General features: G+C 43.5%; 1 protein-coding gene across 2 annotated transcripts in view; it reads right to left on the reverse strand.

Annotated features, from left to right (window-relative positions):
- The window catches only part of LOC125467296 (protein FAM227B-like), a 263,519-nt gene extending 239,055 nt beyond the window's left edge, over positions 1–24,464 (reverse strand). For both annotated transcript variants that reach the window (XM_048562957.2, XM_048562956.1), the window contains exons 1-4: positions 24,327–24,464; positions 22,447–22,522; positions 14,683–14,935; positions 545–600 (exon numbers count right to left, since the gene is read on the reverse strand). In XM_048562957.2, the coding sequence (XP_048418914.1) occupies positions 545–600; positions 14,683–14,935; positions 22,447–22,497 (360 nt within the window). In that variant the 5' untranslated portion in view covers positions 22,498–22,522; positions 24,327–24,464. The remainder of the gene's footprint in view (positions 1–544; positions 601–14,682; positions 14,936–22,446; positions 22,523–24,326) is intronic.
- Between the last annotated feature and the right edge of the window lie 8 nt (positions 24,465–24,472).

Below are 24,472 nucleotides of genomic sequence, written 5' to 3' on the forward strand. Positions count from 1 at the left end.
GAAGTCAAATGTCTGGATATCAGATTTTTTTGTGATGTTAATTGGACAGTAATACCACTATCACCTAGAATTTTCTAAGAGATTAATCTGCCTGGATGCTGTGGCTTTGGAGGATGAATGGCAGAAACACTTTTAAATGCACAGTCAAGAGTTTCCACCGAAGTTTGAGTATCTGACTGGAAAAGCCATGAGGGAATTCATTCAAACTCTCCAAATGTTAGCCCTTAGCTTTTGTTCCTAAAGTTATAAAATAACGTTAAATTTTACAGATTTTACTAGCAGGTAATTTCACTATTGTTGCAGAAATATGCTTAATTTAAGAATAGGAGAAATCTCCACTTACTTTGAGCTTTTTTCATCAGTGAAATCATGGAAGTGTGTGACAAACACAGAAACTACTGAAGAAACTCAGCCGGTCATTTATTAAACAAATATCACTGTTACTGAACAGCTTTGTGTACTTTCCAACAAAGTTTGAGTATCTGACTGGAAAAGCCATGAGGGAATTCACATGGAATTCAAATGTCACTGGAATTGTTTTTACCTTTCGGCTGGGATGTGTTAGTAATGCATCAGAATCCTTAATTTGTGTAAGAAAAGCTGGAACAGAAAACGTGATTTTAATCTCAAATAAATAAATCTTCATAAAGTATAAAGCATCTTGACAAGTTCTAGAAAGAGACATCTTGCAATTATACGGTGCCTTATGATACTTAGAGCATATTTCAGAGCGCTTCAAATACTATTATTTATTTTTTGAAATAATCCTCTTTTATGCAGGAAATGCAGCAGCTTATTTGGACACAGGAATGTTCTATAAAGATTCTGTAAACGTTCTACAAAAAATTCTATAAGACGACAAACAGAACAATTTACTTGAATACAGTGGTGCAGTTTGAAGGACAAATGTTGTCCAGGATATCAGATGATATTTCTGCACATTTTCTGAATATCTTTTTAAGCCAGAAGTGATAGATTCTTGATAAGTAAGGGGCATGTAAGGTCAAAGGAAAGCAGGAATGTGAATTGGAAATTACAATCAAATCAGCCATGATCTAATATTATGGTGGTGCAGACTTCAGTGGATAAATGGCCTACTCCTGCTCCTTGTACACATGAATTATGAAATAGACTGTATAATTATTTATATTTATCCGAACAGGAAAAGAGGACATCAATATAATGTCTTAACTAATGACAGTTCATCTAATAAATTGGAGCTTCTTCAGTATCATACTGAAGTTGTGGTCCAAATTTCAAGATAGGGCCAATAGCTACAACAACTGAGGCATGAGTGCTGACAAAATCATTCAAACTGACATTTAAGGATAGTTTGAGGTAACAAAGTGTAGAGCTATAAGAACACAGGGGGCCAAGCAGCATCTTAAGAACACAAAAGCTGACGTTTCAGGTCTAGACCCTTCATTTTTTTTTCCTGAGGAAGGGTCTAGGCCCGGAATGTCAGCTTTTGTGCTCCTAAGACGCTGCTTGGCCTGCTGTGTTCATCCAGCTCTACACTTTATCTCAGCTTCTCCAGCATCTGCAGTTCCCATTATCTCTGATACAACTTAAGGATAGTTTCACCAGTTACATTCTACTGATAAGGATTCATTTCCTTGGGATAAGCATGCATCAAATGTGGATGCTACAAAAATGTACTCCTGCTTTTTCAATCACTATTTCAACAAATCTATTTGTTGTGAGAAAACAGATATATTTCCATTGTCCACATGTTTTGCTGTTGGGAACATCTGTGTCTTCCATTTTCATTTGAAATGTTTTCCACTTTAAGTTTACTCTTCACAAAATATAACCATGGCCTGCAACATTTTACTTTAGAGCTCTGAACCTAACACACATTCACTAAACAATTCATTCCTATTGCACTTCATGCTTATACTAAAAAATCATTCTGTAAAATGTATTTAATTTTTTTTCCCCATTTGTGGGATGTAGGCATCGCTGGCTGGCCACCATTTACTGCCCATCACTAGTTGCCCTTGGCAAGGTAGTGGTGAGCTGCCTTCTCGAACTGCTGCAATCCTCCAGCTGTGGGTTGACCCGTAATGCTATTAGGGAGGGAATTCCAGGAATTTGACCCAGCAACAGTTGAGGAATGATGATAGATTTCCAAGTCGGGATGGTAAGTGACTTGCAGGTGGTGGTGTTCCCATATATCTGCTGCCTTTGTCCTTCTAGACGGAAGTGGTCGTGGGTTTGGAAGGTGCTGTCTGAGGATCTTTGGTGCATTTCAGCTGTGCATCTTGTAGACAGTAGACATTGATGCTACTGAGCGTTGGTGGTGGAGGGAGTGAATGCTTGTGGATGTAGTGCCAATCAAGGCAGGCTGCTTTGTCCTGGATGATGTTTTGTGAGCTTCTTGTGTGTTTTTGGGGCTGCATTCATCCAGGCAAGTGAAGAGTATTCCATAACACTCCTTGCAGATGGTGGACAGGCTTTGAGGTGTTAGGGTTTGAGTTACTCGTCACAGTATTCCCAGCTTCTGGCCTGCTCCTGTAGCTACTCTGTTAATGTGGTGAATCCAGGTGAGCTTCTGGTCAATGATAACCCCCAGGACATTGATGGTGGGAGATTCAATGATGGTAACACCACTGCATGTCAAGGGACAGTGGTTAGATTATCTCTTACTGGTGATGGTCATTGCCTGGCATTTATGTGTCACGAATGTCAATTGTCACTTGTCAGCCCAAGCCTGAACATTGTCCAGATCTTGTTGCAAGTGAACATGGACTGCTTCGGTATCGGAGGAGTCACAAATGTGCAATGTTTAGCATCAATCATCGACGAACATCCCCGCTTCTGACCTTATGAAGGAGGGAAGGTCAGTGATGAAGCAGCTGAAGATGGTTGGGCCTATGACACTACCCTGAGGAAATCCTGAAGACAGGTCTTGGAGCTGAGATGATTGAACTCTCACAATATTGACCATCTTCCTATGTGTCAGGTATGACTCCAACCACTGGAGAGTTTTCCCCCTGATACTCATTGATTCCAGTTTTGCAGGAGCTCCATGATGCCACACACAATCGAATACAGCCTTGATATCAAGGGCTGTCAGTCTCACCACACCTCTGGAATTCAGCTCTTTTGTCCATACTTGAACCAAGGCTGTAATGAGATCAGGAGCTGAGTGGCCCTGATGGAACCCAAACTGAGTGTCACTGAGCAGGTTATTTCTGAGCAGGTGCTGCCTGTTTGCACTGTTGATGACACTTTCCGTCACTTTACTGATGATCGAGAGTAGATCGATGGAGCGGTAATTGGCCGATTTGGATTTGTGCTGCTTTTTGTGTACAGGACATAGTTGGACAATTTTCCACATTGTTGGGTAGGTACCAGTGTTGTAATTGTACTGGAACAGCTTAGCTAGGGGAGGGGCAAGTTCTGGACCATAAGTCTTCAGTACTATTGCCAGCATGTTGAGAGAGCCCGTAGCCTTCACAGGATCCAGTGTCTCCAGCCATTTCTTAATATCATGTGGAGTGAATCAAATTGGCTGAAGACTGGTATCTGTAATGCTGGGGAACACTGGAGGAGGCAGAGATAGATCATACACTTGGCGCTTCTGGCTCAAAATTGCTACGAATGCTTTAGCCTTATCGTTTGTTCTGATGTGCTGGACGCTTCCATCATTAAGGATGTGGATATCTGTGGAGCCTCCTCCTCTAGTGAGTTGTTTAATTGTCCACTACCATTCACAACTGGATGCGGCAGGACTGCAGAGCTTAGATCTGATCCGTTGATTGCCAACGGGATTGCTTAGCTCTGTCTATCACTTGCTGCTTTCGCTGTTTGGCATGCAAGTAGTCCTGTTTGGTGGCTTCATCAGGTTGATACCTCATCTTCAGGTATGCCCTCTTGCACTTTACATTGAACCAGAACTGATCCCTTGGCTTGATGGTAATGGATAAGTGGGGGATATGGCAGGCCATGAGGTTACAGATTGTGCTGGAGTACAATTCTGCTGCTGTTGATGGCCACAGTATCTCATGAATGCCCAATCTTGAGTTGCTAGATTAGTGCAAAGTCCTTTCCATTTAGCACAGTGATAGTGCCACACGATGGAGGTTGTTCACAATGTGAAGGCAGGACTTCATCTCCAAAAAGATTGTACAATGGTCACTCTTATCGATATTGTCATGTACAGATTAGCAACACCTTAACACCTGCAGGAGATCCAGTCTAGCAGCTATGTCCTTTAGGATCCGACCAACTCAATCAGTAGTATGGCTGCTTGGTGGGTCATTCTTGGTCGTGGACATCGAAATCCCTCACCCAGTGTATATTTTGTGCTCTTGCCATCCTCAATGCTTCCTCTAAATGTTGTTCAACATCGGGGAGTACTGATTCATCAGCTGAGGGAGGACGGTATGTGGCAATCAGCAGGTTTCCTTGCCCACGTTTAACCTGAAGCCGTGGGACTTCATGGGGTCCAGATTCAATGTTGAGGACCCCTAGAGCAACACCCTCCCGACTGTTTACCACTGTGCTGTCATTGTAGCTATTGGTACATCTGAGTGGCTTGCTTGGCTTTTTCAGAGGGCAGTTGAGAGTCAATCACATTGCTGTGGGTCTGGAGTCACATGTAGGCCAGAGCAGGCGATGATGTCAGATTTCCTCCCCTGAAGGGCATTAGTGAACCAGATGGGTTTTTCCAATCAGCACTGATTTCATGGAGATCAATAGATTCTTAATTCCAATTCCAATATTTGCCCTGGTGGGATTCGAACCCAGGTCACCAGAACATCAGCTGGGTTTCTGGATTAATAGTCTAGCAATAATACCACTAGGCCATCACCTACTCTTATGTTATATAACCTACAGTGGCACAGTTGATAACATCACTCCCCCAAGCCAACATTCGATTTACATTCCATTGCATCTTAAGTACTCATGCCACAGTTGTGGTGGTTGAGCCCACCAGGATATGCAAAGTATTAAGCCAGAAACTCAGCTAAAGTTCTGGGGACCTGGTTCAAATCCCACCATGGTAGATAGAAGAACTTGAATTCAAGTTTTAAAAAAATCTGGAATTATAAATCTACTGATCACCATAAAATCACTGTCCGTTGTCGGAAAAACCCATCTCGTTCACTAATATCCTACAGGAAGAAAATCTGCCATCCTCACCTGCTCTAGCCTACACGTGACTCCAGACCTACAACATTGTGGTTGACTCTCAACTCCCTCTGAAAAGGCCTAGCAAACAACTCAGTTGTATCAATCACTACACAATCTCAAAATAAATGAAACTGGACAGATCACCTGGCATTGGCCTAGGCACCAGAAAAGACAATGTCAGGAACAGCCCTGTTGACTCTGCAAACTCCTCCTCACTAACATCTGGGATTAGTGCCAAAATTGGGAGAGCTATCTCACAGTCTAGTCAAGCAACCGCCTGATATAGCCATACTCACAGACCACCTTACAGACACCACCCTCACTACTCCCGGATATGTCCCGTCTCACTGGCATGATAGACCCAACAAAGATGCCAGCACAATGATATAGAGTTAGGAGGGAGTTGCTGTGGGAGTTCTCAACCTTGGCTCTGGATCCCAAAAGGTTTCATGGCTTCAGGAAACATCCTGGTGATTACCACATACCGTCCTTCCTCAGCTAATGAATCAGTACTCCTCAATATTGAACAACACTTATAGGATGAACTGAGGATGGCAACGGCACAAAATGTACTCTGGGTGGGGGATTTCAATGTCCATCACCACCATCACCAAGAGAGGCTTGGCAGCAGTACTACAGATCGAGCTGGTTGGGTCCTATAGGATATAGCTGCTAGATTTGGTCTGCAGCAGATGGTGAGGGAGCCAACAAGAGGGCTGGTATGGTGGCTCAGAGTTTAGCGCTGCTGCCTCACAGCACCAGGGACCCAGGTTCAATTCCACCCTCCAGCGACTGTCTGTGTGGAGTTTGCACAGTCCCCTCCATGTCTGCGTGGGTTTACTCTGGTTTCATCCTAAGTCCAAAGATGTGCAAGTTAGGTGGATTGGCCATGCTAAATTGCCCATAGTTTTCAGGGAGGTGCAGGATAGGTGGATTAGCCATGGGGGATAGGTCTGGGTGGAATGCTCTTCAAAGGCTTGGTCAGTGTGGACCTGCCGGGCTGAATGGACTGTTTCCACACTGTGAGAGTTCTATGGTTCTGTGGAGGGGAAAAAACATACTTGACCTCATCCTTACCAATCAGCCAGCTACAAACGCTGTTATGAAGTTGTGTAGAGTAATTGTGAATTGGAAGACAGAAAACTAGAATTTGTTTGCAAAAAATGATAACGATAACAGTGCATGATTTCGTTAAGGGATAAAGTGCTTTTCTGAGCTTAGAGATTTATACAGAAAAAAAATGTGTATGTAGCTGAAGATGTACAGCTGGTTCTAAAATGGAAACATGTATGAATTGGCTATGTGATTGGAAACCTTAGGCTTGTTTTGATATTTTGGCAATGAAGAGGAATCAGCCAATTAATTTAACCCAAGTACTTAGCGATTGCAAGCCAATTGAATTTAAATCCGGTGGTGTTGACAACTTCACACCAATGCTATTGTAAGAAAATGGATACGTCACCCAAAGTATACAAGAAGATGGTTTTCGAAAATCAGTGTGCGAGCAAACTGCCATCTGAGAAAGAAGCACCCAGCTTTCACAAGAAATTGCTAGGCTCTCTAAGAAAGCACCGTCTTATCCATAGAAGGTACCACGGCACTCCTGGCTAAGAGTTTCCACAGAGAAAACATTTCTGACAGCAGGATCAGCAGAAGAAAGATGTTTACGACTACAGAGACAGTGGAGAAAGCAGAGCATTCCAGAAGCCACATTCTGTGTGGACTTTCGGAGACAATCATGGCACGTCTACCAAAAGTCCTCACAGAAGAATTCACAGAGAAAATATTCATGACAGAAGGATCAGCAGAGGAGGCAAAGAGCATTCCGGAATACTGAATCTGGCTGCACTTTTGAGAATCTAAATTTTAATTTATTTTTATTATTACTTGGGTTAAATAAGTAGGGTTTGTATTTATTGGACCTGCATACCAGAAGAATTTTAGACAACAAAATGTGAGGCTGGATGAACACAGCAGGCCAAGCAGCATCTCAGGAGCACAAAAGCTGACGTTTCGGGCCTAGACCCTTCATCAGAGAGGGGGATGGGGTGAGGGTTCTGGAATAAATAGGGAGAGAGGGGGAGGCGGACCGAAGATGGAGAGTAAAGAAGATAGGTGGAGCAGAGAGTATAGGTGGGGAGGTAGGGAGGGGATAGGTCAGTCCAGGGAAGATGGACAGGTCAAGGAGGTGGGATGAGGTTAGTAGGTAGATGGAGGTGCGGCTTGGGGTGGGAGGAAGGGATGGGTGAGAGGAAGAACAGGTTAGGGAGGCGGAGACAGGTTGGACTGGTTTTGGGATGCAGTGGGTGGAGGGGAAGAGCTGGGCTGGTTGTGTGGTGCAGTGGGGGGAGGGGACGAACTGGGCTGGTTTAGGGATGCAGTTGGGGAAGGGGAGATTTTGAAACTGGTGAAGTCCACATTGATACCATTAGGCTGCAGGGTTCCCAGGCGGAATATGAGTTGCTGTTCCTGCAACCTTCGGGTGGCATCACTGTGGCACTGCAGGAGGCCCATGATGGACATGACATCTAAAGAATGGGAGGGGGAGTGGAAATGGTTTGCGACTGGAAGGTGCAGTAGTTTGTTGCGAACTGAGCGGAGGTGTTCTGCAAAGCGGTCTCCAAGCCTCCGCTTGGTTTCCCCAATGTAGAGGAAGCCACACCGGGTACAGTGGATGCAGTATACCACGTTGGCAGATGTGCAGGTGAACCTCTGCTTAATGTGGAATGTCATCTTGGGGCCTGGGATGGGGGTGAGGGAGGAGGTGTGGGGGCAAGTGTAGCATTTCCTGCAGTTGCAGGGGAAGGTGCCAGGTGTGGTGGGGTTGGAGGGCAGTGCAGAGCGAACAAGGGAGTCACGGAGAGAGTGGTCTCTCCGGAAAGTCGACAGGGGTGGGGATGGAAAAATGTCTTGGGTGGTGGGGTCGGATTGTAGATGGCGGAAGTGTCAGAGGATGATGCATTGTATCCGGAGGTTGGTGGGGTGGTGTGTGAGAACGAGGGGTTCCTCTTTGGCGGTTGTGGCGGGGGCGGGGTGTGAGGGACGTGTGGCGGGAAATACCGGAGACGCGGTCAAGGGCGTTCTCAATCACTGTGGGGGGAAAGTTGCGGTCCTTGAAGAACTTGGACATCTGGGATGTGCGGGAGTGGAATGTCTTGTCGTGGGAGCAGATGCGGCAGAGGCGGAGGACTTGGGAATAGGGGATGGAATTTTTGCAGGAGGGTGGGTGGGAGGAGGTGTATTCTAGGTAGCTGTGGAAGTCGGTGGGCTTGAAATGGACATCAGTTACAAGCTGGTTGCCTGAGATGGAGACTAAGACGTCCAGGAAGGTGAGGGATGTGCTGGAGATGGCCCAGGTGAACTGAAGGTTGGGGTGGAAGGTGTTGGTCAAGTGGATGAACTGTTCGAGCTCCTCTGGGGAGCAAGAGGCTGCGCCGATACAGTCATCAATGTACCGGAGGAAGAGGTGGGGTTTGGGGCCTGTGTAGGTGCGGAAGAGGGACTTTCCACGTAACCTACAAAGAGGCAGGCATAGCTGGGGCCCATGCGGGTGCCCATGGCCACCCCCTTAGTCTGTAGGAAGTGGGAGGAGTCAAAAGAGAAGTTGTTGAGGGTGAGGACGAGTTCGGCTAGGCGGATGAGGGTGTCGGTGGAGGGGGACTGGTCGGGCCTGCGGGACAGGAAGAAGTGGAGGGCCTTGAGGCCATCTGCATGCGGAATGCAGGTGTATAGGGATTGGACGTCCATGGTGAAAATGAGGTGTTGGGGGCCAGGGAATTGGAAGTCCTGGAGGAGGTGGAGGGCGTGGGTGGTGTCACGGACGTAGGTGGGGAGTTCCTGGACCAAAGGGGAGAAAATGGAGTCCAGATAGGTGGAGAAGAGTTCGGTGGAGCAGGAGCAGGCTGAGACGATTGGTCGACCAGGGCAGGCAGGTTTGTGGATTTTGGGAAGGAGATAGAAACGGGCCGTGCGGGGTTGGGGAACAATGAGGTTGGAGGCTGTGGGTGGGAGGTCCCCTGAGGTGATGAGGTCATGAATGGTGTTGGAGATGATGGTTTGGTGCTCGGGTGTGGGGTCATGATTGAGGGGGCGGTAGGTGGTGGTGTCGGAGAGTTGGCGTCTGGCCTCGGCGATGTAGAGGTCAGTGCGCCATACTACCACTGCGCCGCCCTTGTCTGCGGGTTTGATGGTGAGGTTGGGGTTGGAGCGGAGGGAGCGGAGGGCTGCCCGTTCTGCAGGGGAGAGGTTGGAGTGGGTGAGAGGGGTGGAGAGGTTGAGGCGGTTAATGTCTTGATGGCAGTTAGAGATGAAGAGGTCAAGGGAGGGTAGGAGGCCTGGGGGTGGTGTCCAGGAGGAGGACTTGTGTTGGAAACGGGTGAAGGGGTCAGTGGAGGGAGGGTTAGGCTCCCAGTTGAAGAAGTAGGCGTGGAGGCGAAGGCGGCGGAAAAACTGCTCTATGTCCAATCATGACTGGTATTCGTTGATGTGTGGTTGTAGGGGGACAAAGGTGAGCCCCTTGCTAAGGACTGACTGTTCGTCCTCAGTTAGTGGGAGGTCTGGGGGGATGGTGAAGATTCGGCAGGGCTGAGTGTGGCTGCCTTCTCTGGGGTTGCTGGCTGTGGAGGTTGTGGGCGGAGCGATGAGGTCGTCAGCCGTGGGCGGGGTTCCGTCGGCGTCGGCCGTGGGCGGGGTTCCGTCGGCAGTGGGAGTGTCGGGGTGGGAGGCAGCAGCGGCTGCGGTGAGGGTGACTGCAGCAGCGGTCCCGGAAGTGGTGTGGCCGGCGGAGGCGGATGTGACATCATCGGTGGGGTCTCCAGCCGTGTCCTCATGGTCAATGGCGGCGGGTGCATGGTGGGGGAGGGGCAGGGACAGAGTCGGGATTTGGGAGGCGCAGGAATCCTCTTGTGGGTAGCAGGGGCCAGTGAGTTGGTTGTACTTACAATTTTTGGTGTCCAGTAAAGCTGAGTGAAACTCGGTGTTCAGTCTGTGGATCCTGCGGAGGATAAAAAACAGCAGGGGTCCTTTGCAGGTCTGGGAGAGGGAGGCTCTGAGCTGAGGCAGGCTGGATTGCAGTGTGTGGAGGTGCCGGCGCATGGCTGCGAGTGTCTGTTTCAGGACTCGCAGGGAGAAACGCTTCTGAAGGGTCTGGATATTTTGGGTGTAGAGGTGGTCACGGTTGGGGCCAAATTGGGAAGGCTGAAATGTGGACTGTAGTCCCTTGGGGATGATCCGGTTCCGTAGGCAGGTGCTGAGGAAGGTGATGTGGCTGTGGTACCTGGTTTGCTTCAGGACATGGTCGAGCAGTTTCAAGGCCGCAGAGATTGCAAGAGAGTTGCAATGGGAGAGAGATTCCCTGAGGTTGGTCCAGAGGGAGGAGGGTAACGTCTTCAGGTTAGGCATCCCTGGAAGAGGCTTCGCAGTGAGGTTAAAATAGTATCAGAGATAATGGGAACTGCAGATGCTGGAGAATCCAAGACAACAAAATGTGAGGCTGGATGAACACAGCAGGCCAAGCAGCATCTCAGGAGCACAAAAGCTGACGTTTCGGGCCTAGACCCTTCATCAGAGAGGGGGATGGGGAGAGGGTTCTGGAATAAATAGGGAGAGAGGGGGAGGCGGACCGAAGATGGAGAAAAGAAGATAGGTGGAGAGAGTATAGGTGGGGAGGTAGGGAGGGGATAGGTCAGTCCAGGGAAGACGGACAGGTCAAGGAGGTGGGATGAGGTTAGTAGGTAGATGGGGGTGCGGCTTGGGGTGGGAGGAAGGGATGGGTGAGAGGAAGAACAGGTTAGGGAGGCGGAGACAGGTTGGACTGGTACCAGAAGAATTTTGTTTGGTTAGGGAATAGCAAGTAGTTAAGGGGAAATTGTTCGATTTGTTAGTAGTTCTGTTAATTTGTTCAATGTTCGAACTAAATAAATAAATTGTTACTTGTTACTTATAAAGTGAATATCAGGGATTTTCTTTCATTTAACCTCTCCTTTTCTGTAACAATACATCTGTCCATGACAGTATCGGTAAGACTGACCAATATACAGTCCTTGTGGAGACAAAGTCCCGCCTTCACATTGAGCATACCATCCATCGTGTTGTGTGGTACTATAACAATGCTAAATGGGAAAGACTTTGAACAGATCTAACACTCAAGACTGGGCATCAGTGAGGCAGTGGGGGCCATCAACGGCAGCAGAATTGTACTCCAGCATAATGTGTACCCTCACAGCTCAGCATTTGCCCCACTCAACCATTACCTTCAAGCCAGGGCATCAACTCTGGTTCAATGAAAAGTGCAAGAGGGCATGCCAGGAGCAGCACCAAGCATACCTGAAGATGAGGTATCAACCTGATGAAGCCACCAAACAGGACTACTTGCATGCGAAAGCAGCAAGTGATAGAGCTGATCAATCCCACAACTAACAGATCAGATCTAAGCTCTGCAGTCCTGCCACATCCACTCATGAACGGTGGAGGAAAATTAAACAACTCACTGGAGGAGGAGGCTCAATAAATATCCCCATTCTCAATGATGGAAGAGCCCAGCGTATCAGTGCAAAAAATAAGGCGGCTGCGAAAGCTTCAATCTCCAGCCAAAAGTGCTGAGTGTATGATCCATCTTGGTCTCCCTCAGTGTTCCCCAGCATTGCAGATGCCAGTCTTCAACTAATTTGATTCAGTCCAAATGATATCAAAAAACTGCTGGAGAAATTGGATACTGCAAAGGCTTTGGGCCCTGACAACATTCCGCCAATACTACTGAAGACGTGTGCTCCAGAACTTGCCGCTCTCCTAGCCAAGCTGTTCCAGTACAGTTACAACACAGTTACCCAACAATGTGGAAAACTATCCCAAGTTGTCCTGTACACAAAAAGCAGGAAAAATCCAACCCGGCTAATTACCGCTCCATCAGTTTACTCTCGATCAACAAAGTGATGGAAGGTTATCAACAGTCCTAGCAAGCAGTACCTGCTCAGCTATAACCTGCTCAGTGACGCTCACTTTTAGATCCACAAGGGCCACTCAGCTCCAGACCTCATTACAGCCTTTGTCCAAATATTAATAAAAGAGCTGAATTCCAGAGGTGAGGTGAGAGTGACAGCCCTTGACATTAAGGCTGCATTTGACCAACTGTGGTATCAAGGAGCCCTAGCAAAAATAGAATTGGAGGAAAAATCTCCAGTGGTTGGAGTCAGACTTGACATACTGGCAGATGGTTGTGGTCGTTGGTGGTCAGTCATCTTAGCTCCAGGTCATCTCTGCAGGAGTTCCTTGGCATAGTGTCCTCGTCCCAACCATCTTCAGCTGCTTCATCAATGACCTACCCTCCATCATTAGGTCAGAAGTGGGGATGTTCACCAATGACTGCACAATGTTCAGCGCCATTCATGACTCCTCGGATACTGAAGCAGTCCACGTCATACGTAACAAGATCTGGACAACATTCAAGCTTGGGCTGACAAGTGGCAAGTAACATTGGCGCCACAGAAACGTCAGGCTTTAACCACCACCCTTGGCAGTCAACGGTGTTACGATCACCGAATCCCCCACTATCAACATCCTGGGGGGTTATCATCAACCAGAAACTCAACAGACTTTCTACATAAACACCGTGGCTAGAAGTGTCAATCAGAAGCTAGGAATACTGCGGTGAGTAATTCACCTTGCGATTCCACCATCTACAAGGTACAAGTCACGAGTGTGACCGAATACTCCCCACTTGCCTGGATAAGTGACACCATTTGGGATGAAGCAGCCATTTTGAATGGTACTACATCTACAAGCATCCACTCCCTCCACCACCAACACTCTGTAGCAGCAGTATGTACTATCTAGAAGATGCACTGCAGAAATTCACCAAAGATCCTCAAACAGCATCTTCTAAAGCCAGGACAACTTCCATCTAGAAGGACAAGGGTAGTTGATACATGGGAACACCACCACCTTCAAGGTCCCCTCCAAGACACTCACCATCCTTGACTTGGAAATATACTGCGGTGCCTTCACTATCGCTGGGCCAAAATCCTGGAATTCCCTCCCTAATGGCATTGTGGGTCAACCCACAGCAGGTGGACTGCAGCAGTTCATGAAGGCAGCTTACCACCATCTTCTCAAGAGTAACTGGGAATGGCAATAAATGCTGGCCAGCCAGTGATGCCCACTTCCCACAGTTGAATTTTTTAAAAATCTGAAAATTTGACACCTCATTTGGAAAAACGCTTCAGTGCAACGCTGAACAACCCCTGCCTCATTAAATGAGCCTTCTTCAGTAAAAATGTTAAACTGATATTCCAGGTTGTATTTTATCAAAGACGACAAGGTATGGAGCTGGATGAACACTGCAGGCCAAGCAGCATCTCAGCAGCAGGAAAGCTGACATTTCGGGCCGAGACCCTTCTCTACACCTTGTTGTCTCGGATTCTCCAGCATCTGCAGTTCCTATTATCTCCGTATTTTATCAAAGTTCAGTTCAGTGTCAAGACTTGATGACTCAGGAAGGTGCATTCATCGCATGCCCACACAAGTTAAGCAAATTGTAAATCACTCCAACCTATGCCAATGGCAGGAGTTAAGAACAGAAAAGATATCTGGTCACCAATATGATGGAAATTGCAGACGCTATCCCCACTAACCATAGGTCCAGGCAACAGCAAGCATCTGGAAGCATATGTTACCACAGAAACTTAGACTCTTTGAAAGACTAACTGGGTCATATGGCTGGACAGCCAGTGAGGAGTTGCTTGGTGCCAACAGGATGAGGCTCAATCTTCATTCCAGCTGGATGGATTTGTGGTCAGCCTCCTCACTCTTCCCATGCTAAAGATCCTAGTGCTGTGGACTGGACTTGTTTTTATTCAGAGAAGTGGAGAAGATGACCCAGAGTGAGAAAGTCTTCCTTCATCTCTTCCATCCTAGAAATAGCCATGCCAGAAACAAAGTTTTGTGTAGACATCAGATACAATTCCTAGCATGACCATGTGATTTGTATATACAGAGAATCAACTGATTCTGCAGAAACTTCTCCTCCACTGTAAGGCCAGTGGCTGCAGCTACAGCCCAATGGCATGATAGGTGAGGACACCCCTGCCAGGCAGATACTTATAATACACTCCTGCTATATTGCTTCCTCTCCAACCTTGAGGCTGTCTCCTCTCACTGGCCGTGATTCTGCCACAGATGGGGCAGAATGGCAAATGTAATTTTCCAGTTAGAGTCAGGGGGTCTTAGTAAGGTGTCTCAACTACCTCAATTGTCTATCTGTCACTTGTAAATTGACTGTCTGTCTGTCTCATCCAGCCTTCATGAAATTAGTTCAAAATTGGGGTGGGGCTGGAAAACTGGCATGCAACCTGGCAGAGTAAAATTCCAAGCCCACCTGCATCTGTTGCCATCCCTATCAGCCCTCAAAACTCCCAGCTGTTAACTCTGTTTATCTCTCTAGAGTTACTGCCTAAAGTATTGAGCATTTCCAGTATTTTTTGTTTTTATTACAAATAAAAACTTCTATCATTGTAAAAGCAATACTGAAAGCCGCAAATGTCTTACTGTAAGATGATAAATCAATATGATGCTCTTTGATCTTAGATTCCCCAGGTTCATCCGAGAGGATTTTTGAGGAATATTTTTCCAATCGCAATCCCAGCTGGTTAAGTCTTTGCTCAATATCATCAAGAATCTCCATCTGGAAAGGTGCATGTTCATGAATGTATTGCACAGTTGATTCATATGAACTAAATATACCAGGCTGAATATTCATTTGAAACTCATCTTCATCAGGGAGTAACTCTGGCCAGTTAATCTGTAACCAAGAATAGAAGTCACAAACCAGAATATGTAATCAGACTAAATGTTTTGAGTTACAAAACATAATAATTTTTATATAAACCAACTCTCAAATTTGGGAATAAGTTGTTTTTTTGGAAGGTTTTAACTGGAAAATATTTTCCAATTATTAAAATGTAGTGTCTTCCTGCCGCACAGTTCTCAAAATTTATTATGTGATTTTTTTCAGTTCTACAAGTTACTTATAATACTGTCAATGATGATTATGATTATGTAGCCTTCAAAAGCTCACATTTAGGGATCTTTTCTAGCTTCTCAATGTACACTTTAGTTAACTTAATTGGCCTTTGTTTGAACACAGGACTCTTGATAAATACTGGGTGAACAGCCTGGATTCACCATATTTCCATTTTTACAGTAATAGCAGCAAAATCAGCACCAATTCTAGCCTCTTCCACAGATTCCACCTTCATAAATCTGTAAAGAATGTCAGACACAATAGTATTCATGCAGTGCTTTTGACTAGCCTCAGCATCACTGTCCAGCTGTGAGCCCTTCAACTACCATGCCTGGCAACATTGCTGTTCAACGGCTGGAAATCTACTTAAAATGGCTGCACCTATGAATATTGCAACTGGACACGCTGCAGCAGAACACACCACTAAAGATACAGAACAGTTAGGTAGCTCTTATTTTAGATTTAGATTTTACTGTCATGTGTACTCAAGTACAGGAATATAGGAGTACACCAGTGAAGAGATTACAAAGTCATCATGCTCTGGCACCTTCTTAGTATCCAATACACAGATTTAAAAACAAAGCAGAAATAAAAGAAACGGCCAAAAGAAAACGTCCAGATCACTCCCAAGACCCCACACGCCATTGCAGCTGGAAATTGACAATGCCACCACCTCTGCCGTCAGGTATCCAGAACAGCCATATCCTGGAACCATACCATCGCAGCTGAAACCGTATTGCCATCTTGCCTCTAGTGACGTAGTCACCACCATGAGTCCATGTTGGGCCGATCTCAACAATGCAGCCGGTGCTGAAACTGCGGGTCTCAAATGAACTCAAGCTTGACACTCGGCCCACCATGCTGAAGCAGCCGGTGCCTCATTTTGGCTTATATTGTTGCTGCTCTTGCCTCCTCAGACTACTATTTCAGCGAAGGATCCCACTGCTGCCAATCTCCCAGAAAGGGGACCACTTTTGCCACTGCTGGCACACCTGGGAAGAGGACATTCAACTCATCATCACATTCAAAAATCTTTCAAAGGTTTTGTTAAACCTCTTCCATACTGCTGGTCATACATCATCTAGCTGTCAGATGAGACCTGGTGGACTTGCAAACCAAGATTTAAAAATGTTTCCATAAAATCCGTAATGTTAGTCAGTCTATTACACATACCTCTCTGGAGGTGTTTTTAAACATGCTTTTGCCTAACTCTCCATGTGGTTTTTTTCTTCCATATACTCCTGTTTCTGCTTTTATTACCTCTTGACTTGGCTATTCCCAAGCACCCCCGACCAGCCTCCTGCATTCTACTCTCTCTAAGCCCAAGAATATCAAAACTTCTGCTGTGTACGTTCAGTTCAGACATCGCCCAGTATTAATTGGCTTACAGTGACTGATAGCAGTCAATCAATTAAAGCTAGCTAACTGCATGCATAAGAGCAGCTGAAGACAGAAAGGTCTGTAAGTTTTTGGTGATAAGAAATCATGTAAATTATAGTACTTATAATCTGTAGAGAAATGAAAATATTTCTAAGCCATTTAGAATGGATGGAATTATCAGACTTCAGATAGCTCAAAACACTAATTTCCCCTGTTTAACTTCTATTACGAACAAAACTATGGACAGATTCATTTATATCAAATCACCAGTGACCTCAGTATTTCAGCAATGCTGTTAGTGCATGTAATGCAGAATAAAGTCCATATTAACACCAGACTTTGCTGGATTATGTACATGTAAAGCAAAGCAATGGACAATGTCAAAAATGCTTAAATCAAATCAAATGACAGTGTTTTATGAAATTTTTTTCCAATGTGATCCTATTTTGACTCACCACCACATTTTCAAGCACAATTAAGTATAGCAAGAAAGGCTAGCCTGTGGTGTTCACAGCTCATGAATTAGTGTACATATAAACAAAGAAAACATTTACTATGTTATTGAAGCTTGTCTAATATAAAACAATTAATAAGACATCTGGTAAATATGAAAATTTGTGTTTATAAAAAATGTTATTTTTGTGCTCATGTAAGTATCAGCTAAACTGTCCATATTCTATGCTGACATAAAACATAGTGAAACCCTCTCCCTACAAACACACATGTATTGTCTTCATCTCTCTCTCCTAACCACACATATAACCCTCTTCCCAACCAACCTCTCCATTCACTCATGCATGTCCCCCATTTCCTTTTAGCTTCCCACTGATTCATGCTGTCCGTATTCACCCATCCCATTCAATGATCCTCTTCTCCACCCTCCCCCCACCTGGATTTCTCCACCTTGCCTGGAACATTGAAGAACTAGCTGGAAGGACAAAAATGACTGATAATTGCCAAGAGCAGGCAGCTTTGGCTTCTCAAAACAAATTGATCTGTTGGTTAAACTGATCAGAGTAAGCTGCTTATGATCCTTGGGCAGGTTTGCGGGTTTCCAGCCTATCCAGTTGAAAAAAGAATTGTCAGTGAAACTGTCATTTCTGATTTCTTTCACATTGATTAGCCAAGAATCAACAAAGCTGTCTGAAGGTCAGAAGGAGTTCGCTCTGAACAACTCTCAGTCAAACTGAATTTTTTCTTTATAAGTTTTTTTTAAACTTTGGAAACAAAAGCCGAAATGTCAGATTTCTAAAAATCCAATATCAAAAATTCACCATCTGGCAGAAATTTCTCATGACTGGTCAGTGAATGTCACGGGATACATGCTTATAACTTAGTCTAAAATCTCTCGGCCCAAGGGCAAGAGCACAAATGTCCACTCGTTTTTGATTACAGGAAATGTGCAATTAACTGGCAGTCTTCTGCATTACTTCTACACAATTTGATCTTGATTCCTATGTGGCTTTAGGGAAGTCACCAAGCACAGGGAAGTTGCTTCAGGCAAAAACAAAATCAGAAAGGCAAGTAAACCTGGCAAAGCCTCATGGCTTTTCTGCCAACAATTTTAAACAGTGCTGTCAGTGGCCTAGCAGCAGCTCACATATCTATTCTCCCTGTTAGTTGTTTTTAGGACCTAGAAGTGAGGAAGAAAAAATTAAATAGAAAGATACAATTTATCTAATACTAATATTCACATGATATCTATCCATTTGCCCTGAAGTGCTAGAATGCACAATATATATTTTGTATTATTTCTTGCAAGAGAATAATGGACAGCTATGCAAGGTCATGGGAAGATGCCAAAAGTGGAGTACAGGCCCCTTTCAAATCCAGATTGAATTTCAATCACCGAGTAAAGTGACAGCCATTCACATTCTCTGTATATTGCTTCTCTGCAGTCTTATGTTAACTAAAATTTCTCACACATAAACTTACACCTGATACATCACTAAAAAGAATAGTAAATATGAACTTGAGAAAAGGTGACCATAAATTTTCTAGAAATCCTAGGAGAGTTTGGGTGATCATCTGTTTTATGATACTCGCCTCTAAGGCTGGCATGTATTATTTGATTGCTGTAACCCAAGACACAGTGAGATAATTTTCATTGACATAATCACATTCTCTCTCTTCAAAACTCCCCAGAAACTTAGTGCCACAATTTAAAGAGTAACTGACATACAAGAACCACAACAGGTAAGATCTGTGCATATATTCGTATTAAAGCGTGCATTCTTGTTTGTTCTTTGAGGCAAAGATGACCACGTTCACCATCCATATATACTAATACTTCTGACAAAGGGATAGTTGTCATGTGAATATTTGTGTTCTGACATTTGCGGGCACAATATTGCTCTACAATAAACTTTATATTTGAAATTTTCTTTCTTCTCTCAAAGGTCCCTAACACAAATGCCTAGTAGAAAGTAGGTAAGTGATCTCCTAATAGGTCACCAACGGCTCTGTTCCAGGAGTTGGCAGAAAAGGCAAGATGACCATGTTTATCATCTGGTGGGGTGCTAGGGTTCTGATCTGCACCCAGAAGGTTTTGCTGCAAATAGGACAAGATACAACAGACAATTTCAGAGTTTCAGTGGAGCTGCTGGCTTGGGGTTCCTCTCTTTGGATTTTCTCTCCACCTTGATTTGTGTTTGCTTTCAAAGAAGGCAGCACCTTTTTTTTTTAAATTGGCTGTACCAGATGCAGCAATCCTGGGTGAGCTTTCCCAGAAACTGAAATCAAAATCGAAACCTCTAAACAAAGCATTCAGATTCTACTTGTAATGCATCCTTTTGCCTGTTTTGTGAATACACCACAGATTCAAGCTCTCCAAAGTAAATTTACTTGTAAAAGTTAGATATCTGGCTACAGGACCAGCCTAATTCATTTGGAATCGTCTCAATATGGTGTAATGTTTGGCAGATCAGCTTGGATGAGCACATCAATGTGTGGTATTTTGTCCTGCTATCTCATCCTCAGACACTTCTAAAGGTAGCTCAACTGAAAGTGAAAGAGCTCTTTAAAAGCACTGGAAATACGGCAGTCAGGGCATTTGGTTCGTGTTTACGTTTATGATCCACTCGAACTTCATTTCAGCTAAATTTATCATAGAACATAGAACATTACAGCACAGTACAGGCCCTTCGGCCCTCGATGTTGTGCCGACCTGTCATACCGATCTCAAGCCCATCTAACCTACACTATTCCATGTACATCATGACCTTTTATTCCATCTCCATCAAATGCTTGTCCAAATTCTTCTTAAATCCATTTACAGTATACATTTGAACCACTGCAACGTTGGCAAATTCTGTATTCACGCTACTCTGGGTGGAGAAATTTCTTCTGAATTTTCTACTGGATTTCTTTATGACTATCTTATAGTTATGATCTTCCAAATAAGTGGAAATACTCCCTCTTTGTTCATCGTATTAACATCGATATCCCTCTTTGGAGACTTTACTACTTATAATAGTAACAGCAGAAAGCAAGTGTTTATGTTGTCTCATAGTCAATGCGTCTATATACCTTTAAAAGACATCTTCACAAAATCATCACTGTGTCACATCATGTGACCCAAAGGAAGAAGATTGTATAGGAGGTCTCTTGTGATGCAATAGTAGTGTCCCTTCCTCTTAGCTAAAAGGCTTGGTCCAAGTCCCACATGCCCCAGAGGAGTGTCATAACATGTCAAGGCTGGTTGAAAAAAAGACTATATAGAATGTATACTCCATCTTAAGTAGGATCTTTCAAGGCAGGAAATCCTATACAAAACATATTGCTCAATGCTGTTACTGTGTGACTTAATGTCTTAATGTTAACCTAGATACCGACGTGCCTGTGAATATTATGTCAGTACATAACAGCTGGGTGTAATAAACATCTGTGGATTCTTCTTCACATCATCCATATCCAGTTTCTTACGCTACATGGGATATCATAAGCATGGCCAAATCAGGTAAAATACCCTACTGGAGGTAAACCCACATACATAAAGCAAAGGTTTTTTTTATAGAAGTCCAATGATCATTATCAGATCTAGAAGGTTTATCTGTTTCAAATGAACCAAGTTAGATGTACAAGCTGTTCAACAAAAAACATGGAAATCTCATCAAAATCATATATTTAACTTTCAAACTTGGTAACAATACATTAAGCACTGATTTTTAAATTTGAGATTAAAAATTTGAACGTACAGGGCATCAAAAAGTTGATGAAATAAGTGCTTAATTACTGCAAGGGTGAACTTAATTGTTTTTACTGAGCGCATCAAGATTGAAGCTTTATCTGGCATTTGTGCAGTACAAAGGCCAAAATCCAACCTGGCTTCTTACATTATCAGCAGTGATAAATCGACAAGGATTCAGAAAATAATGAGAATAATTTAGAGGCAGCCTGAAGCAATCATATTTGAAAACCCATTTTCATTTTATTTGATCACATCCTGCACAAAAATTTTGAAATAAAGAACGTTATTCAAGGTCAGCTGAGGTATTTTCTGATTCTGTTATCAACATTCTTTATGAAAATTAAGTAAGCAACATAAGGGTACAGTTTCATGATAAATCTTTTTGAAAAAGGGTTGTAAAAATCTGTAACCATGTCTGTTGGTACCTTTTAATTCTGTAATTCTATATTAATTGTATAACCAAAGCAAGATTACTGTGCATGACAGTAGAACAAAGGCCTTTTTTAAAAAATTCATTCATGAGATGTGGCTTCCCTGGCTAGACCAACATTTATTGCCCATCCCTAATCTGCTTAGAGGGCAGTTAAGAATCAATTACGATGCTGTAGGTCTAGAGTCACATATAAACCAGACCAGGGAAGGACAGCAGTGTTCCTTCTCTAAAGGACATTAGTGAACCAGAACAATGGGCAACAGTTTCATGGTCATCATTAATAACAAGGGTCTTTCCCTAGGATGGGGGAGTTTAAAACTAGAAAGCATAATTTTGAGGAGAGAGGAGAAAGATTTAAAAGGAACCTGCGGGGCAACATTTTCACACAGAGAGTGGTTTGTATGTGGAATGAACTGCCAGACGAAGTGGCAGATGCAGGTACAGTTAAAACATTTAAAAGATGTTTGGACAAATACACGAATGGGAAAGGTGTAGACGGATATGGGCTAAACGCAGGAAAATGGGGCTAGATAAGTTTGAGAACCTTGGTCAGCATGGCCGAGCTAGACCGAAGGGTCTGTTGCCACGCAGTACGATTCAATGACTCTTAATTCCAGATTATTATTGAATTCAAACTCCAATCATTTATCATGGCAGTATTGCAATGCAGGTCCCCAGAATAAAACCTAGGTCTCTGAATTGAGAGGTTAATGATAATGCCGCTGGTCCAACACCACCCGTTTGGTGAATATCTTTGTTGTGAATGCAGTTCAGCAAAGATAAATGTAAAGTGGTACTTAAAAGAGAACAGAGAATAGAAATATATACAAAACAGCTCAGCGCAGTGGAAGAGGTCTATGGCACAGAATCACTGTGGTTTTTAAGGAACGAATGATGCCTTTCCAAAGAGAGATACTTATAATTTTCTTGGACATAGGGGCAAGATGGTAAGGTGAATAGCTCAACAGTCAGAATTTAAATGGGAAGGACATCAAGGGGCATACACCGGAAATTAAATCTGGTGAGGGCCAAGTGGGGTAAAAATAAAGAGTGAAGCAGAAAGCTATTACTGCGCTTGGCTACTGAAGTCTATTCAATCAACTCTTGAATAAGAAAAACATTAGAGTGTATTGGTAAATATGGGTCTGGAATTGAAAGCTAGAATTTGCAGCTAACAGTGAAACTGATACAATAGGCTAAACCGGACCTTTTCTAGGCTTAAAATCCTCACATTCCAAGGTATAACTGAAATAGGATGTACAGTGAATAAGCAACTGCGTCACTTACCAGATCTTTAAGGTGCAAAAACTCCTCAAGATCTTTGGACAGATTTTCCATTCTTTGTCAATAGTTTCAAAGTGATCTGTAAAATGTCATTATTTTGAACAGTTAAAACATCTAGTGCTATGACAATAAGCAAATTTTAAAATCTTTCACATTAAACTAATTTAAAAATTGTACTAAAACAGTTTTCAGTGTGGTACAGTATGGTTAAAACAAACTTAAACTTATCCTAAATCTATTATATGAATTACGTTCTTGTCATAATACTGTTAAGGCCCAAATGTGGAGCTCCGTGAGTGCGAGTTCCCTTGTTAACAAGCAATGGCCTGCCCAGTTGGAATGCATCAGTTGAGCCCATTATAAACCAGCTGAGATACTAAAATATATTTTTAAAAACCAGCTGACAGGGCTGTTGTGATCCAGTGGTCATGTCTCTACCCTTGAATTGAGATACACAGGTTCAAGTTCCACCCTCTCCAGAGACGTGTAATAACATCTCTTAAACAGGTTGATTGGGAAGGCAGGATTAAATTTTTAAAATTGGGATTCTTTGTGGCAGTGGCGGTGTCCCTGCCCGATATCAGGGAGGCCCAGATTGAAGTCTCACCTGCTCCAAAAGCGTGTAATAATCTGAACACGTAATATGAAAAAAAAGCAGACCAATAGGCTGTTGTGGCACAGTGGTAGTTTTCCTACTTAAAGCCAGGAGACCCAGGTTCAAGTCCCACCTGTTCCAGTGGTGTGTGCTAGCATCTCTGAGCAGGTCGACAAGGAATATAATTATAAAGCAGATCCAAGGGTTCTTGTGGCACTGTAGTAGAGTTCCTACCTCTGAACCAGGAAACCAGGGTTCAAAACCCAAGATAACAAGGTGTAGAGCTGGATGAACACAGCAGGCCAAGCAGCATCAGAGGAGCAGGAAAGTAGACGTTTCAGAACCCATCTGCTTCAGCGGTGTGCGATAACATCTCTGAGCAGATGGTTAGAAAATAATATAAAGTGGACCAAATAAAGTACTGTCTCTGTTTCAGTATTCAACAACAAATCATGTTCCTCTCTCATCAGGCTTCCTGAGTTATTAAAATCCCTTAAACAAAAGCAATGTAGATCTCCATTTAGTGTGTAATATATACTTAATAATTATATATAAAGACAGATCAAGTATACATATATGCTTCTAAATATTCCAATCTGTGATTAAAAGTCCCAGACTACTACACTACAGAACACACTTCATGGACTAGAAAATGCAAAAATTAAGGTAAAACATTAAAGGTTTCCCAATAAATTAAAGCACTCCTCCCCGACACCCCTCTCACCCCAGACCAAAACCGTCAAAAATCAAGTAGAATGAGCACCAACACATTTTATCAATGGCCCTAATCCTTTTGTGATTTACTTGCACCTTTAAGTCACACATTTTTCTTCTAATTTTCCTTTTGTATTTTTCATTTTCAAAAAAAACTTTTAAAAAAATTTCAGTAAACCAGTGTTGATGGACTTTTTTGTATTTTGCTTTGCTTCCTTTTCAGATATACTGTGGGTACAACAGGCACTAACTTCAGTCTTGTTGTTTCTGAATACCTGACACCCGAAAAATTAATCCTGTGATATTGTATTCATACATATTCATGTGCAGTCAGGACCTCGGTCTTTCTAAAAATCATATTTGCAAGCATTCTTTCTATTTTCCAAAAAGACAAATTTTTGACGTTAAGAAATGTGTTAGGAGATTATAATAATAAAAAAAGAAACCATTTAAGCAAATGCAGCTGCTTATTCTTGGCTACATTTTACCAAAAATAGCTTAATATCAATAAAACAAAAATGAGCAACTCTCGCTTCATGAAGTACAGTTCGACTAGAAATCCCACGCAGCTTACATCCGTTATTGACAGCAGCAAGTTATAATGTATTGATGTTCTTCAGTGTTTACAATCGAAGACGTTTAGAACTGATGAACTCACAAAGTGAAGAACCATAAAAGCTTACAGCTGCTCTGTTGCTATGCAGCCCTAACAACGAGCAC

This window comes from Stegostoma tigrinum, chromosome 33 (genome assembly GCF_030684315.1).
Source record: "Stegostoma tigrinum isolate sSteTig4 chromosome 33, sSteTig4.hap1, whole genome shotgun sequence".
Taxonomy (NCBI): Eukaryota; Metazoa; Chordata; class Chondrichthyes; order Orectolobiformes; family Stegostomatidae; genus Stegostoma; species Stegostoma tigrinum.